The sequence below is a fragment of the Rhipicephalus microplus genome, chromosome 2 (genome assembly GCF_043290135.1).
Source record: "Rhipicephalus microplus isolate Deutch F79 chromosome 2, USDA_Rmic, whole genome shotgun sequence".
Classification (NCBI taxonomy): Eukaryota; Metazoa; Arthropoda; class Arachnida; order Ixodida; family Ixodidae; genus Rhipicephalus; species Rhipicephalus microplus.
Genome location: NC_134701.1, coordinates 266,995,005 through 267,012,329, shown reverse-complemented (window position 1 = coordinate 267,012,329; position 17,325 = coordinate 266,995,005). Strand labels below are relative to the sequence as shown.

The window sequence follows — 17,325 nt, the reverse complement described above, 5'->3', positions numbered from 1 at the left end:
GTGACCTTCGCGTCAGCAGCAGAGCACCGTAGCCACTCATCCACCATGGCGGACATACATACATACGTACATAAACACCACTCTAAGTTGAATAAAAAATCACAAAGGTTAACCCACGCGTGAAGCGCTTGTGTTTCTTGCCAGTGTCGATAGAAAGCCACCGAAGTGGGACAGTTAGCCCCACTGATCTCTACTAGTTAGCACCAGCTCTGTCGTGCCTCATTTCCTTTATATTCCTTTATAACTTCCAGCGTCTCTCCGGCTATCGCAAAGTGCTGTTTTCCAGACGGAGACTGTTGCACATTACTTCAGTTTTGTGCATATTAATTTTTAGACCTGCTCTTCTGCTTTCCGTGTCCAGTTGAGTAATTATGAGCTGTAATTCGTCCCCTGAGTTACTCATCAAGGCAATGTCATCAGCGAGTCGCGAGTTACTAAGACACTCTCCATTATCTTATCCCCAACTCTTCCCAGTATAATGCTCTGAAAGCCTCCTGTAAACACGCGATGAATAGCATTGGAGAGATCGTGTCTCGCAGCCTTACACCCTTCTTTATTGGGAGTCTGTCGCTTTCTTTATGGAGAACTATGGTGGCTGTGGTGGATTCACTCTAGATTTCTTCCAGTATATTTATGTAGGGTTCGTCGATGCCTTGATTCCGTAGCGCCTGCATTACTGGGGATGTCTCGACTGAATCAAACGCCTTCTCGTAATCTATGAAGGTTATTTATAGGGGTGGGTTGTATTCCGCGCATTTCTCTATCACCTGATTGATAGTATGGATATGGTCTATTGTGGAGTAGCCTGCACGAAATCCTGCTTGGTCCTTTGGTTGATTGAACTCTAATGTCGCCTTAATTATGTTAGTATTATGCTTGTAGAGAATGGACAGTAGGCTTCTGGGCCTGTAATTTTTCAAGCCCTTGCCGTCTCCTTTCATATGGATTAAGATGATGCTGGCATTCTTGCAAGATTCTGGCACCCTTCCCGTCAAAAGACACTTCATATATAAATGACCAGTTTTTCTAACACAATTTCTCCGCCATATTTCAGGAGGTCCATTGTTACCTTGCCCTCACTAGCAGCTTTAACTCCTTGCATTTCTATGGTTTTGCTAACTTCCCCTGTCGTTACTGGTAGGATGTCGAATTTTTTCACGACTATTATTGTTTCTAACGATATCATCCTGGTTGTTTTAGCTTCTGTACAGCTCTCTGTAGAACTACTCCGCAACCTCAACTATCCTATCCATATTGGTTATGACATTACCTTCCTTGTTCCTTAACGTATACATCCGAGTTTTGCCTATGCCCAAGTTTGCCTTCGCAGCAACTTGCCAAAGTTGTGGTATATTCAATGGATTCTCAGGCGCCACAAAACCCTATTTCGGGTTCTCAACACGTGTTTTTAATGAGAACAACAATACGAAAAATGTTTACTGTTGATCGTGTCAGCACTTGCTCAAGTTCTCAATTCATAAAGCCTTGGGGCATAGCGTCCCAAAACACTTATCTGAAAGGACGCGGGCGACACTGTTGTGGGCCATATAATCGCGGTAACCAGAGTGAATCATGGAAATCACAGCCACGCTTGGGCCAATCAGATTTGACAAGATGACGAAATAGACACCACGGAAATTGAAGCCGCTGCGGCCAGTAGACGAAGCCGCCACCTATGTGCTGAGGCGTCAGGTAGGCGAAAGTGTCATGTCTGGTTCGAAGCGGACAGCTTTCGTTTGGTGTCACAGGTCGCAGCAACGAAAAAACAACGACAGAAACTTGCATTTTTCCTAATCCAAAGTATACTTTAATTCTCACTTTACAAAAAAAAAATACAAGCATGAGATAGTTAAAGCCAACCAATTGCCCACTTTCCTGTAAATAAAGCATTTCTCAGCCCCAACAAATCCAAGCCTAATGATGTCACCGATGGGATGGTTTCTTCTACGAGACATGTAGACCTCTTGATATTTGCGTAATGGTAGTGGACAATCAAACTATCATTTCACATAAATAACTAAATATCTGTTTCCCAAATCACACCAGAATTTCGATGTTTTCGCCACGTTAAAGGACCCTTGGACTCTCACGCGCCGGCTTCCAAATGCCACATGACGCACAGAACACCACTGGGATTTTATCTCTAGATGTTGGTCATACTAGTCGGCAAACAAGCACCGATACTCAGCCAGCAGCTACGTATCTTCGCGAAGCGATATACATGAATGAAGTACGCCTTGAAGACGGTATAAAGATGGCGCTATCTTCTGCAAAACTTTGCGGGAGCACGGCTCGGCGCCAGATACACATCTCCTAGTAGCACGCGCTGATTAGTTCGTCTCGACAGCTGTTTTTCGACGACCGGCTTCCCGAAAAACTGGCCCGATGACAACGCCGATTCGTTGACACGCGGAAATACCAGAGCCCAAACGAGCGAGCATCGTCGAGGTGTGTTTACCAACGGGCTTCTTGCCCGACACTATAAGCACCACGAAGCGAAGACGCAGTTGTTGTTTTTTTATCTTATTTCGGCGGGGGCTGAATATTGATGAAGCAGCCGGCCAAGACTTTCCTGAAAACATGCCCCTCCTCAACTCGGGCCGAACGAATGTCCTACCTATGCAATCGGTGATACCCCGCCCCTTACGCGTGACTGGCCTTGACACAAGATTTCAACTTTGCGCAAGCGCATACCACCTCTCGGGGAACGTCGTTTACAAGCGTTGTTTTCAAGCGCAGATTCCGAATTACATTATTTTCCCATAATTTGTGAAGGCACTGATTTGTTTATCACGCCACGTTCGATGGCTTTCTGGGGTCCCGCTGGTTGCCCGAAGTTGCTGCTGCGCTTGAAAGCGAGAGGACACACAACGCGCCGAGCGTTGGCGCAACTGCAAGAATGACCGGTGAGTGTTCGCCGTTGTTTTGCCCTTTCGCGACTGCTGAGGCAGCAGGGCCGCCGCACGACTCGGTGAAAAGCGTGCCTACGCGTACACACACACACTACGCTGCTTTCCTCCACAGCACGCGAGTAAAGAGGCTCACTTAGTCGACGGAGACCGAGAAAGAAAGAAAGAAACGCCAAATGTTGCGCACGAAGCACAGGACAAGTTTCTGAAGCGTGTTTTTCCCCACTTCGGTTCCGATCGGCGAAAAAAAAAATTAAAAAAAGAAAGAATCACCAAGCGTCGTTCGGACAGAGCGCGCGCCGTAGCCCGCCGGAATGTCTCGCTGCGTGCATCACAACTGTTTGCGATAATGCGCTTCTTTTATTCTTGCCGAACTCGCTGAAGCATCCAACCATTACAAAAGACGAGCGGCCAGCCAAGGCGACGTCGTCGCAACTGCGTACGAGACAGTAAAAAGAAAGAGTAACCGTCGCCCAGCGTCGAAAGCGTTCCCTCTGGGCGGTACGGGACGGTTCGCTTTGCCCGGACGCCGCTTGCAACCGGTGCAACAACAAACCGAGCAATTAACAGATAACACCGTAACCACACACGCAAACCACCCGTTCAAAGCGTCCCCGAGTAAAAGGGGGTAAGGAGGGGAAGGGAAGCTCGCTAGCTCACACCCGACACCTGACAGAAAATCGACAGGTTGTTTCCGTGCCAGGCGGCCCGTACATGGAACGCATCGGTATCCCCCGCACATCTCTTAACACCGATGTCACCTATTTCCAGAACGGCGGTGAAAGCCTTTGAGATCGCAAAGTTCTTTCGGCGTCCCGAATCTAGATGCTTAATATTTTTGTTTTGGTTTTTTGTTCTAAGTGGCGCACGTTCGCTGTAATGTGCTCGCTGGCTGACGGCAAAGTATTCCTGCGGCTTCCAACTCGCCGCGCAGCCAACGAAGTTTCGGCAGTTCCGCAGATACCGAGACGTCTCGAAAACTTACCGCAGTGTTCCTCGGGGGTAAACTTTTTCCCGTTGGCAAATGGGCACCTCAACATGACAAGTCACACGCGCACTCACACACATACACACACGGACACGCACAAACGGATGGCCAGCGAACTAGCGAACAACCAGCCGAGAGCACGGCCAACCAACAGTTTCCTGGGGATGCGTACCCGGAGAAAACCCGAGACGCGCTGTTCCGTTCGCCCGCGGCTTTTTGTGCTAGTTTCGTTTTTGGTGGACGGCCCGCGCGCTTCGGCAGTGTCGAGAACCAATCAGCGGCAAAGCACATCTCATTTCGCGAGCATCAAAGGCTGAGATATTAACGTATTTAGTGACTACGCAACGAAAACCTAAACGCATGTCGATGAGAACACATATATTCCCCTGTGGTCAGTTAAATGGGACGCCGCTGTAAAAATGTATTGGTGTCAGCGCGCGCCCATGCACGCAGCGCGAATTAAGATATTGCACCAACGTTAACATTTCGCAACATTGCTCATATTGGCATAATTTAACACTTCGGCACGCTGACACGCGCAATAGATGCGCTGGATGCCACCGGCGTGAGTGAGAGAGGCGCGACGGAAATTTAATTAAGGTAATTGGAGGTTTTACACGCGTCAAGTCCACAGCGCAAAGAGCCATTCGTAGGATAAGTACACATCACTACGTCGACGTACAATTTTTACGCATTGCGTTCAATGTTTTTTTTTTTTCTTCTTCTTCTTAACGGTGAAACACTGTCATTCTCATGCAGCTCGCGCAGCCGCAGTTCCACTACAATTTAAGCATAGCCTCCTAGATGGTTTAAGTTAGCGCTCACGTACTTTTCAATCAATTGCCAGTATAAGTTTTGTCATTTGACACATTCCGGTTAAAAATTAGCAATATTTTAGACGTCCGAGTAAAATAACGTTGAAGAAATGAATCGCTTTATTTACGCTCATGCGCGCGAGTGAACGTGTGTTCCACGTTTTGGGAGGAGCTATCGTCAGCTGCTGCAAGCCGAGATCCGCGATAGCGAAGTAAAGCTTCCTATCCTGTTCGCTTCGCGTTTGGATTAGATTTCATCTTTACGTTACGCTTCTTAACAGGTTTATCTGCGAGATTCTCCGCGAGTCCGTCATTGTAACTTGTGAAAACTATTTGTACGGCTTCTAGGCCTACGTAGGCGACGCCGAAACTCGCTCCCACGGACTCGGGAGGGTCCAATTTCGAAAGGTGCAGTGTGAGCTGCTTTCTTCGTGATGCTGTTCTTAAGCTAGTTCCCATTTCGTTTCAAGCATTTCTCTTTCGCGCAGATGTCTGCCACTACGAACAGCGCAAGGTTTGAGGATGAGATGAACAACATCCCGCTCGCTGACGAAGATGCGCAAGGTAAGGAGCGTTGGAGATTTTTGACAGTATCGGTGAGCAGGTCCTTCCTTGTCAAGCTCACGCGGCATTTCTGCAGTTTCTAATCTTGTTGCTAATGGGATTGGTTTGCAAAAACAAAAGAACACAGCCAGCTTTTTGTGTGGTAGTAGTAGTTTTGTTAAAATCGATATGCACGATCATACCGCAGTCCCCAAAACGAAACAGAACAGTAATACTTTCAGTCCTATAAAAAAAAAAAAAAAATGAGACTGTTTTCTGGTAGCATGTGTCAGGTTAACAACGATTATTGTCTTGATCTTCACGTACCGATTCGGTCTGCTAACTCGCGTGGTCTTGGAAACTTGCCTATCGTAGCATTAAGGCTTGCGCTTAGTGAAAATCGAGCCAGCTTTTGCTAGGATAAGTTTTCTCAGCCACTGCCACAGCTCACCACAACCGTTCTGCTCAGAACATTCTGTAAATGTTGTAACAGCCGAGTGGGCAATAAACATTCATGCAACATTGCTGAATCCATCTGCATATGACTTACTTTGGTTGCCATACCCAATTTTATGTATAACAAACGACGCTACAAAGGCCAGCGAGTTTTGTCGCAATTGTTTGCATTTAGACCACAAAGCATGTTCTGTCACATATGAAAGAGCAGTATGGAAATTGACGTTATCTCAAAATATCTCGCATATTTTTACCTGAAAGGTGTTGCAGATCTCATTTCGTGTATGACTGAGTGAGCAGAGTGCCTTATTTCTGAGTCCAGCGGCCATGGCATGCTATTTGGTTCATCTACTGTAACATGGTATTTCACATACCAGAAGTATGATATCTACAAATACTGTGTAGATTGATATAGTTCTATTTCTGCGTGTTGTATTTCTAATATGTACTACTTCTGTTTAAAGTGCCTCAAATCAAGAACTATTCCATTGCGAGGTAGTGTACAGTGCGACTCCTACAACCATCTTGCATAGCTTCGACGACATTAGTTGATATTTATGCAACCGAGTAAAAGGGTCATAGGTACTTTTCTAAAGATTTTAAGTTTATGATATGGTTAAAACTTTCTTCGTGTGGTGTTTCTAGGCTGCCTAGTTCAATTTTCCTTCGTATACATTAGTGGAGTAGCACAAAACATGACTTTTTTATTTGCAAGAGAATTTTGAACTTGTCGATAGAGGCTTCCTTTTCTCAGGCAGCAACAAGATTTCATAGAACTGTAACACTGCAGAAAGTATTAGTGCAATTGTCAATGATGCAGTCCCATCTCATGTTCTTGTCTGTCGAGTTCTTGTATGTTGTTGCTCTGAGCTAAGACATTTTTGACATCACAAACACCAAGAGATGACCGATACAGTGATGTCATTAGGCGAGTGTGACCTATATTTTTTGAGGTAAAGAGCCAGTGAGTTCATTGTACCATGCTATTTCTCTTCACTTCTGTCTTTTCACGCTGTCCTGTCATGCCTTCAGAAGTCAACAGACGGAATATTCCCGTTCAATTTCTTGGTGTTGAGCCAATCCTGTGATTGTGCACTTCCTCAGTGCTCTGCTGTACCCGCAGCTTTGTGTTATTGCAGCTACTACAAAACCCAACTTTTTCTGTTGTGCAGATGAAAGCGACACATCTGTTTCAGCTGGCAGTGCAATAGGAACTCAGAGCATAGAGTCTATCCCGTCCACATACACCAATGGGAGCAGCAGTCCAGCACTGACCTGTAAGTTGGGAAGAATAACTCCTGTATGGTGTAAAGTTAGGCTGAAACTCTAAAAAACTGTGGCTCCCACCCCTCCCCTCACACAATTTGTTCTCATGGAAATGAGTGAGCTAAACCTTCGTCCCAACGCACTTATACTTTCTATGAGTCCTTAGGAATCAAAAATAGAGTTGATAAATAGCACTTTTTAAAAGGTACGTTCTCTTCCACTACATGTCTGAAAAAAATGCAAGGTTTAAGCCATCATGTTAAGCATCCAGAAGACGAGTGCACATTTAACCAGTACCCATACCATAGTATAGATGGCATGTGAAATGGTTATACAGTTGAACCCCTCAATAACAAAAACCCTCAAGGATAAAATCTTTGTGGTAACGATAAAATGTGGCATTTTTGGCAGACGTCCATAGAGTTCAATGCCTTTGCCTTTTTTTTCGAGAGTGAAGAGATATTGAAAAGCACTGCTGCAATAAGAGAAGCTTAATGTAGTGATCTCCAACAGTTTTTTTTTTTTTTTACTCGTAAGGTAGTTGGGAGCCCACCAGTTTGAAAACTGCAGCACTGCTCATTTGACAAGTCGGGCATGTGTAATCCCGCCAGCAAGCATTGCTGCAACCATTGCTGTTTACATTTGGTCACATAAGGACGATATATTAGCAAGAAGATTTTTTTCTTTTCTTTTTTTTTTTCTAGCTGAGAAAAATTATTGCTCACTGCTCTTTTGGCAACTGTGTTGGCACGTGGCATTTTAAGTGATAATGCCCATGAAAGTGACGTCATGCCGTCAGGCATTTTGTAGACCGCCTGCTCCCGCACGTCTCTCCGTGTGCACGTCGACACCTCCCACGCTTTGCTTACGTGCAGTGTTTGGCCTCATGTACAGATGCTGCCTCCTATTAAAGAGCACAAGTTTTTGACGCTTCAGGATGAGTCGTAGGGTCATCGTCAAAGACACGAAAAAGGCGAATATTGCAGGGGAGTTTGACAGAATAAGATCAGCGACTTCTTTAAATAAATTTCGGCTGTGTGAAGTAATTGGTCTGACAATTTTTTTTTCACAACAGTGAAATTTTTATGAAAACAAAGAAAAATCGCTTCTTCGGTGATATTGTTATTAAGGAGTTCAGTTGTAGTCACAATTATCTGATGCCCTTACCACAGGAATCCTAAATGGTGTTGCGCTCTGCTACTCTAAGAATGTTTTTATCTTTTTAGTCCCGTTTTCTGCTTTATGCTATATGTGCAGCTTCTCCACGACTACATCTTGCACTAAATTTACTCATTTGGAACTCTTGTTCGTAGCACTGGATCCTGACATGAGCCCTGACGAAGCTGAAGAGAAAGCCAGGCTGATTTCACAAGTACTCGAACTGCAAAATACACTTGATGGTAAGTTACATGTACCAATGCCCTACTTTCTCTTCAAACCAACTGGTAACAGTGCATAGGTCCAACGGACTCCTTGCCACTGAAAAAAGATGTTTTAAATTTTAAAAAAAAAAATACTCCTTTAGTGTTGTTGTTACGGTTATCGTGCCGCTCGATTCAGTGACCAATTTTTCCTTTTGTGAGAGGTGATATTCTTCTTGATGTTACAGATTCACGATCAACATCTAAATAGCATTTATAAGAAAGTTGCTCTGAAAATTTTATTCAAGAATGCATTTCAATATTGTTGATATATTTATTCAGTCAGTAGTATCCAGTTAGCACCCATCAAGCTGCTGTGCATTGGAAGCGCAGACTTTAGGGTAGCAGAGTTGGCCATCCACACAGTGACACATTATCATCACTGTTGTTTTCATCGCTACTTGAGAAACTAGAGAGTTACGAATCGCAGTCTTCATGAGTAGCCGTAGCCCAACGTTCTGCCAACAAACAAGGGAGAAAGTTTCAGGGGGTCAGACGCCCTCTGAAATCTTTTCATGCTTTAGTTTTTCGGGTGATACTAAAGTACTCATGCGTTTTCACATCGACCACCTGTTGCCAAAATCAGCTGTTCTACACACAAATGCACCCCCAAAGAAATTCCAGGGTATAGATCTGTCTGCGACACATATCAAATATGATATATTGCTACTATTTAAACAGTGTGCTGCAGTTTGGTTTTTGAAACGAAACATGCACATCATCACTCCACGATCTCAACGTTGATGTGGATATCAGCAGACGTGCTTTGCAGGTGACGCGTTGCATGGCACAGAGCTCCTTAGGCCCCACATTGCAAGGCAGGAACTCCTCACAAACTAAAACACAATGATCATCCAAAACCTTTATGCAAGCAGCCAATGGGATTGTTGGAAAATGCTGCACTGAGTGGCTTTATAAAGTAACGCAAGAAATTAAGGATGTATGGAGAGGTCTGAACTCCTGTCGGCTGTCTAGGGCTGGAAATTTATATCGGTAGGGGCTGTGCTTTGAAGACCACAAAAATTCAAGGCACACGGAGCTACAAACAAGGGTAAATACTGATACGTGCGCTCTAGCTCTTATAGAATGTGTCCTCTGCTCACTATGTTGTTTTGTCATGTATTTCATCGACTGCTGATATTACTCAGAACACATAAGTTTACATAGGGGGCCAACTTTGCTATCATTGTGCTCAGGTGGACACGAAAGAGAAATAGTGTTTTCGGACAGGGGCATCTTCACAAAATACTTGTAATCATTTGATTGATTAACAGAGAAACTGCAAGTTAAATTTGCTCTACAAGCTAAGTGCAAAGCCAAATTGTTTATGAATGAGTACTTGACAACCATCAAATGCTTTGCGCATTATGACACAAGCGCTGGTACATTGTCTTATAGACTTTGAGCAACCTGTGCGCACCATGTACAAATCTTGAAGTCACGTCAAGGAGTCCTGCGGATTCTAAACATTGCTTTGAGAAAGTCGTGATGGTTATCTTCATAGCCTGCCATAACATTCATAGTTTCTGTGTCAAAAACATTGGTATCGATGCGCGAGCTTTAGGAAGGGGTGAAGTGAAAAAAGTGATAGCATATAGTTTGTCTAAAGCCTTGCTCTGAAGCGTGCGAGTATTTACTTTCATTATTTCAGCAACGGCTAAATGTGGTTTATTGTTGTTCGCTCTTGCCTCTCAAAGTAACTAAACATAATTGTAGGTAAATCAAGTTAAAGCCCCACTGAATTGTTTATTTTAGAAGCTTTTAGTGATGCATCCACTTGTGTTCTCATCGTAAACATTTGCACAAGGACTGCTCCGTGCCTATACTGGTGACCTGAAATTAGGCTTGCAGCGTTGTCCCGAGTTCCATTGCAGTTAACTTCTAGAAAGGTTAATGTGCAATGCAAACTGCGGTGCCAAAGATATCTCTTCGACATTGTGGCAGACTGATGCTTTTGCACAATTTTGACATTCCTTGTGAAAAGAAAGTGCTTGAAAGCTCCCTTATCACATGTTTGCCTACATTAAAACCCTCTATGCACATTCAGTCACAACTAGTGATGAGCCTTAAAGAGATGCTGTTGACAGTTTGTGACTTACATTAGCCAGTGCACAATAACTGCAACGTGGTGTTGCCACCAATCTCTCTCTCTTTCTTTTTTTTTTGAATTTGTCTCCGTACAGTACCCGTTTGGGCAAGTTGGTGGCAATCCATGAAAAAAAGGTTTTTTTTATGCACACCTATAGAATACAAGGACCAAAGATCAGACATTCAATTGAAAGATTGCACGTATGTCTGTATAGTCCCTACTCCTGATGTTTTACAGGTGTGCTTACATCGCCTGTATCATAGATTCTCTGACTTGCCGAACCCCCTTTAGGGCAAGACAGGTTTGCTGTGTGTGCCAGAATTACAACATACAGGAAAACTTTTTGTAAAGAATAGCAGTGGGCGAACAAAGGCACAGCACCACCACCCAACACTGCTAACACTATTCTTTATGAAGGTCAGGTGCCAACAAGCCCCTATTTCAACTTTACTGGCTTCCCGCCGCGGTGGTCTTGTGACTAAGGTACTTGGCTGCTGACCCACAGGTCGCGGGATCGAATTTCGGCTGCAGTGACTGCATTTCCGATGGAAACGAAAACACTTCGGCCCGTGTGCTCAGATTTGGGTGCACGTTAAAGAACCCCAGATGGTCAAAATTTCTGGAGCCCTCCACTACGGCATCTTTCATAATCATATGGTGGTTTTGGGACGTTAAACTCCATGTATAAATCATCAATCAGATCAACTTTACTGGCATAGTTGAAGCTTGCTCCCATATTCTAGAATGTCTGTCCACTCAGCACTGCACGTTGTTGAGGTCGCAGGAGGAAGTTCGCTGATCGCATCTCACCGCTGCCACCAGTTGTTGCAAATAGGGGTCTACCCGGTCTCTTGTGGTAGCGTGGTGTAACCGGGTGGAGGAAATGAACGCTGACAAGAAGAGGATACGAAAAACAAACAGGTTTATGACACTATTTACACATATTTACAGCAAAGAAAGGTTAGTGGTTTCACAAACCACGAGCGTGGTGGTTGAATTGTTACATGGTTCAAAGCGACGTCCAGCACTCTGCGGCGTCGTTTTAAGCCCTGTCGGGCTCCTCCTCTCCGAGTGGAACACCAATCACACACACACAACAGGTGAGGGGGACGAGCATGCACAACCCACGTGCACGTCCAATATTGAGTCGTGATCACTGCACTGCAAGGTGGCGCCAGCAGGGCTCTTCCTCGTCGTGTGTGTGCCGCTAGTCGAGAGGTAACAAGATCCTGACAGCATACATCAAAGGGTCCGCCGATTTGTTCGCTCAATTAGCGGGGTGATTCGCGGCGGCCGCCACGGTCTCCTCCAAGGAAGATGCTGTCTTTGTTGTCCTCTCTGGAACGGTTTACAGCGTCGTGGCGACACGACGTCTCATCCTCCGGCTAGCCGGGACAATGCCTGAGGAGCATAGGCAGCCGGCCGGTCGGCTACTTGATTGAGAATTAAAAGAGCGCCGCTCCCCTGTCAGCTCTGGCGCCGGTCACAACAGCTTCCCCATCGCCAGATGAGTCGCCGAGGTCATCAGTCACCGCTGCTGCTCGAAGGGATGACGAAAGGGTCCGTAGTTGAAAGTCAGGAACTCGCCTTTGCTGGCCACATGGTCTGGTTAATTGCTCAAATCTTCGACAGCGTCTGGCAGACTGGGCGCCGAAGGGGTTGAGAGCCCCCCCAGTAGATGGGCTTGCGCACAATGGCGTCTGCCCAGACGAATTGCCGGGCCAAACGTAACAGCTCTTCCGCCGCCCGGAAAATCTCGGCTGGCCAGCGCTCCCAACCACTGGGCATGAAGAGAATAGCTAGTGACGAGGACGATGGCCTGGCTTGTATCCTTCAGCTGCAAACTCGTAACCAACTTTCGAACCACCTCACAATGATACACAACAGCAAGGCGAACCACACAACACAATACCATGCTGCAGCCAAGCACACTGGACTCGCTTAGGACCCTCCAGGCTTCTCAAGAAACGCAAACCAATTCTACTCTGAAATTTTGACAGAATTTCGTGCCACCAAAGTTACAACAATCATGGATGTGGAGACGCTTACTAAAGATGGAACAAATTGCCGTTCGAGAAAAGCTCAAAAGGGCAACTACAATTTGGCCCCCAATAACCATAAACACACTTTCGAAGCTAACATTCTACCATCCGTACTACTAAGTTGCAACTAGCATCTGTTAACTTCTCATTAGCTTAATAAAACAGAACTACATGGTTTTCACACGAATGCTGCCTGTACCTACACAAAATAACTGTGCGCATTCTTCATTCTCTCGCGACATACTTTCAAGGCGTAGTCGAGAGTGCCTACTTTTAGGACACCCTCACGCCAACGAAAACTCTCATAAGAGATCAAACTGTGTTTTTACAAATCCGTGAAAGGTGTTTCTAGTTTGAAAATTTGGTGAACGCAATGCTCTCAGCTCAAGTGATCATATGATCCTTATAAGCAATCACTAAAATAACAAAAGCAAATTACCCTCACATACTAGCACGCTCGTTAACTGAATGTAGCCTCATGTCAGCCCCTGTCTTTAAAGAACACACAGGACTTTGCTGCGCGCCCTAGCACGACATTATACTCTCATTCAGAGAACGCTGGCATACAGCACACCTAACCAATCATAGGTCATATCGCTGTAACCTACAGCCACCACTCTTTCAAATTTAGCGGGCGTACCAAATCTTCATCCACGACTAACGTGCTCTTACATTAAAGAAAAACTTGGTGCACGCAGTCGGTTGACTGGTGCAGGTCACTGCATCCGCATAATGTTTAACAACTTAACTAAAAGCTCTTACAACGCGTACAAAAACAAATCTAGAAGGGAAAAAACTGTATTTAAACAAACTAGCCATGGAGATGACAAAGGAGTATTACTTCAAAGCCAAAAATAAGCAAACAAACATGCTTCCCCGTAAATCCCTGTGTCACCTTCTCAAGCTTGCAGCTGTCCCTCACTTCAATCGCACCTGCGGCGGTGGAGGTCATGGCAAATTTTCAGAACACCCGAGACTACATGGTGTACGTGCTACCAGCTGAACTGCAGCGTTACGCCTCATGTGCGATTTCGTCCGACTTCTGTCAGTCTGGCGGAGGGGATATGAGCAACGCATGGGAAAGAGTGACGGTGTCCTCTTTGGTCTAGCTCCCGTGCTGTGCTTAGCTATTGTGGCCTTTCTTCTAGGACCACGTCGACACTCTTTTCCATGAAAAGCTCTAAATCTCCACCGCGCATACCGTCGCGAAGACTTGTGCCATGGCCTACTGTTTCGCCGTCTGTGCCTTACTGTAGGCCACAAAGGACCTTCCATTGAACGGGCCGATGGTCTACCCTTCTCTCGTTCGCCCGGCTGATGGCCATCTTTAATATTCCTTCGTCGCTTCGCTTTCTTACGGCAACGTTTGCGAACGACTTTTCCTGCACGGTTAGGAAATTGGCCTCAGGTCGCGTCATCGATGGTTTTGCCGCTCAAGGGTGCTTCTGCACCACCTGCGCTACTACTTCGGCACTTTGATTTCTCGGCTGTGTTGCCTTGTCGGGCCGGTTGACTTGCGCTAACCTTGTGCTCACGCACCCAACGAAACTGGCGCCTTCCACTTGATTGCATTTGTGAAGAACCCGCTGTTCTTTTACTTGTTGTCCGGTGGCTCGCATGCATGCAAACAGAGTTTGACGCCGATTCAGAACCCCTAGTTCTGTCTAGTACGCTCCAACGTGTCGAGCCTTTCTTTACACCCGTAGTGCATTTTGTCTCGCTCGCTACTCTCCGACGTTGCCTGCGTCTGCGCCGCTTCTTGCGGCTCGTTTCCGAGCTGTCCGATAGCAACTCACACTCGTGAACCCTCTCACAGCTTTCGTCAGCTGTTGAACCCGCGCCGTCTAAATGATTTTTGAAAAAATCACCTACTACACACTCTAGACTGGCGGACAGCTTGACGCCCTTATGAACCGTGCCGCTGTTCTTCTGGAAACTATCTACCACGAATGTGTGGGGGCTGTCGGCAACTGTACTGTTATCTTCGCTACCTACTTTCGCTGCTTCTGAGCTTTCTTCGGTGTCCTTACGTACTTCCACACTGTTTGCAAGTTCCACCGTTGCGACAACCGCATTTGAAGTCTGTACCACCTTTTCTACAGCTATCCTAGCTGTTTCGCTAACCTTTAACTGGCACAGCACCTCGTCGCACTTGCTCCGACCTTCAATGACCTCTCTCATTAGAGCAGTATCTTTCGCAGCTCTCACATTTGGTTCGTCTTCGAACCTGCTGCGCTCTTCAAACGTGCTAGCCTTCTCTATAGCTCTGGACTGCACCTCACTCGTTTGAACATCGTACTTCTCTTGAGCTACACTTACGGATGGCTGAATTTTCCATCTCATTGTGCCTCGATTTTCTGTTCCAATTGTTCGATCACCAAGTTGCGTGCTCGATCACGCTCTTTTCTATCCCTTAGTTCCTTTTCTTCTCTTTCTTTTTTCTGTTTTCGTTCCTCCAACCTTTTTAAAGCTTTTAACGGGTATCCAATATCCTCCTCACTGGCGTTTTGCATAATTACCTCTAAAATTTCGGACCTGCCCATTCCTTCCTTCACCTTAATACCCAGGTCTTCGCAAATATACAAAAGACCATCTTTTAGCAGTGTCTTCACCTCCATGATTGCCGTTGTACTTTGGTGCTGCATTTCACACATAATTAGGTGATCCCTACAACCCAAAACTCACAAAAGGTAATCTCCCTAATTCACACACAATCCAGCTTCTAATAAACTCGCACAATTGAAGCCTGGAAAGTCAAAGCAAAGATCAAGCACTCACCACAGCACAGCACCATGTCGTGAAGTTCATCTCACCGCTGCCAACCAGTTGTTAAGGTTGAAGGAGGAAGTTGTAGATGGCATCCCACCGCTGCCACCAGTTGTTGCGAATGGGGGGTGTACCCGGTCTCTTGTGGTAGCGTGGTGTAACCGGGTGCAGGAAACGAACGCTGACAAGAAGAGGATACGAAAAACAAACAGGTTTATGACACTATTTACACATATTTACAGCAAAGAAAGGTTAGTGGTTTCACAAACGACGAGCGTGGTGGTTGAACCGTTACATGGTTCAGAGCGACGTCCAGCACTCTGCGGCGTCGTTTTAAGCCCTGTCGGGCTCCTCCTCTCCGAGTGGAACACCAATCACACACACACAACAGGTGAGGGGGACGAGCATGCACGGCCCATGTGCATGAGAAGTTGATGGTAGTGCCACACGTCAGCATAAAAGGTATAACTCGTCAGCATTTCCGGAATAACTGATTTTCAGTAGAGCATTAATGCTGTGCTCAGCTCTATTGAGTGTACGAACAAACTTCGAGTCAGTGTTTCATGTTCAAAGACTGCAAACACAGACGTAAGAGATAACATAAAGACATCACAAATGCTTTCTCTCTTATGTCCGTGTTAGCATGCCTTGTCTTTTAACATCAATGCGTACCAAATAGCTCAGCTCTCTGTTATTCTAAACTATGAGTCAATTTTTCATTTTAAGATATGGTGGTTAGCGTCCCTTTGATTATGTTTGGCTGGGCAGGATAGCTTCTTAGTTCTCTTACTGTTCTAATGACCTCTTATACTCCTCTTCCACAGACCTCTCCCAGCGTGTGGATAGCGTGAAGGAGGAGAACCTGAAGCTCAAGTCTGAGAACCAAGTGTTGGGGCAATACATTGAGAATCTCATGTCTGCCTCCAGCGTGTTCCAGTCCACTTCGCCAAAGACCAAGAAGAAGTGAACGTAGTTTTCAAAGGCTGGCTGCGGATGCTTCAGAAGAGAAGCCACTGCTGCTGCTGCTTTGAGACACATGAAAGGGGATACAACCAGCACACTCGAGAACCACTGCTACCTTTTGCAGCATGGCCATTAGAAGTATGCTTTGGTGTTGACATGTCGAGGCCCAGCTATCTCTTGTCATAATGCCATCAATTGCAATGTCTTGCGAGTACATATTACATCGGCATTAACATTTCAGCAGGGTGCATAATGGCACACAAATAACTATCAGATTGAACTATTGAAACAAATATTAAGCTGTTTGATTATCTCTTTAAATCAGGTATGATGCATTAATTGACAGAAAAATTTTGACATTATTTTTTAAGTATGTTATTTTGTCAACTGCACATGATGAAACTCCTAATTGAAGCAAAAAAAAAGGGTTTTTGTCCTTGTCCAGTGGATGCCATGCTCTGTTGCTTAACAGCAGAAATTCTAAAGCTAAACACAGCTATGCAAAGTCGAATGTCAGCTGCATATGCTATTTGACAGTAAATAGTTTAAGAATCTGCTGCTAGATGTAAATCCTTTGTCCTCGAATCAGAGAAAACATACACTTCATTTGCAACAAAATTTACGCAACAGTGGCACCATCCGCTGCAACTCCTTAAGCTGCACTTGACAGGGTTTCAGGCAGTATGCACTTCTCATTTTGTTGTAAAAACAAGCAAGGCTGCCTTTCTAAATTTTTGTAATACATGCTGACATAGTTGGGAGTGTGAAGGTTCAGTGAATAGCTTAGTTTTAATTGTTCCTAAAGTTCCCTTCATGCTTTTAATAAGACAAACTTCATTATCTGCATTGTTATCACACATATTATAAAGCTATGAAACTAGGATTTCAAAAATGTTTGGTTAAGTCGTGACAGGGACTGTACATTGATCACAAACTATTTGGTAGATATTCTTTTTGATGCGTATTTTAACTTCTGGCACTATTCCATTCAGTTCCAGAAACCACTCTTTGCCCACCTCTAGTGTCTGGCAACTTTTGTGTGCAGCAAGAAATGCTTTCTTTCATTA

General features: G+C 45.2%; 2 protein-coding genes across 5 annotated transcripts in view; one reads left to right on the top strand and one right to left on the bottom strand.

Moving 5' to 3' along the window:
• Positions 1-4,034, bottom strand: part of LOC119170012 (uncharacterized) — a 417,618-nt gene extending 413,584 nt beyond the window's left edge. Inside the window, exon 1 of the mRNA XM_037421026.2 lies at positions 3,895-4,034. The gene's annotated coding sequence lies outside the window, so the exon portion shown is untranslated. The remainder of the gene's footprint in view (positions 1-3,894) is intronic.
• LOC119170014 (uncharacterized) lies at positions 2,824-16,575 on the top strand. Of its 4 annotated transcripts, none has more exons than XM_037421030.2 (5): positions 2,824-2,906; positions 5,201-5,276; positions 6,884-6,988; positions 8,291-8,377; positions 16,120-16,575. In XM_037421030.2, exons 2-5 carry the CDS (start codon positions 5,201-5,203, stop codon positions 16,260-16,262), a joined length of 411 nt encoding a protein of 136 aa, XP_037276927.1. In that variant the 5' UTR covers positions 2,824-2,906; the 3' UTR covers positions 16,263-16,575. The 4 variants fall into 4 exon arrangements, with proteins under 4 accessions (XP_037276927.1, XP_037276924.2, XP_075737309.1 ...); XM_037421027.2 differs by lacking the exon at positions 2,824-2,906 and adding an exon at positions 4,843-4,924; XM_075881194.1 differs by lacking the exon at positions 2,824-2,906 and adding an exon at positions 4,880-5,127.
• The last annotated feature ends 750 nt before the right edge of the window (positions 16,576-17,325 follow it).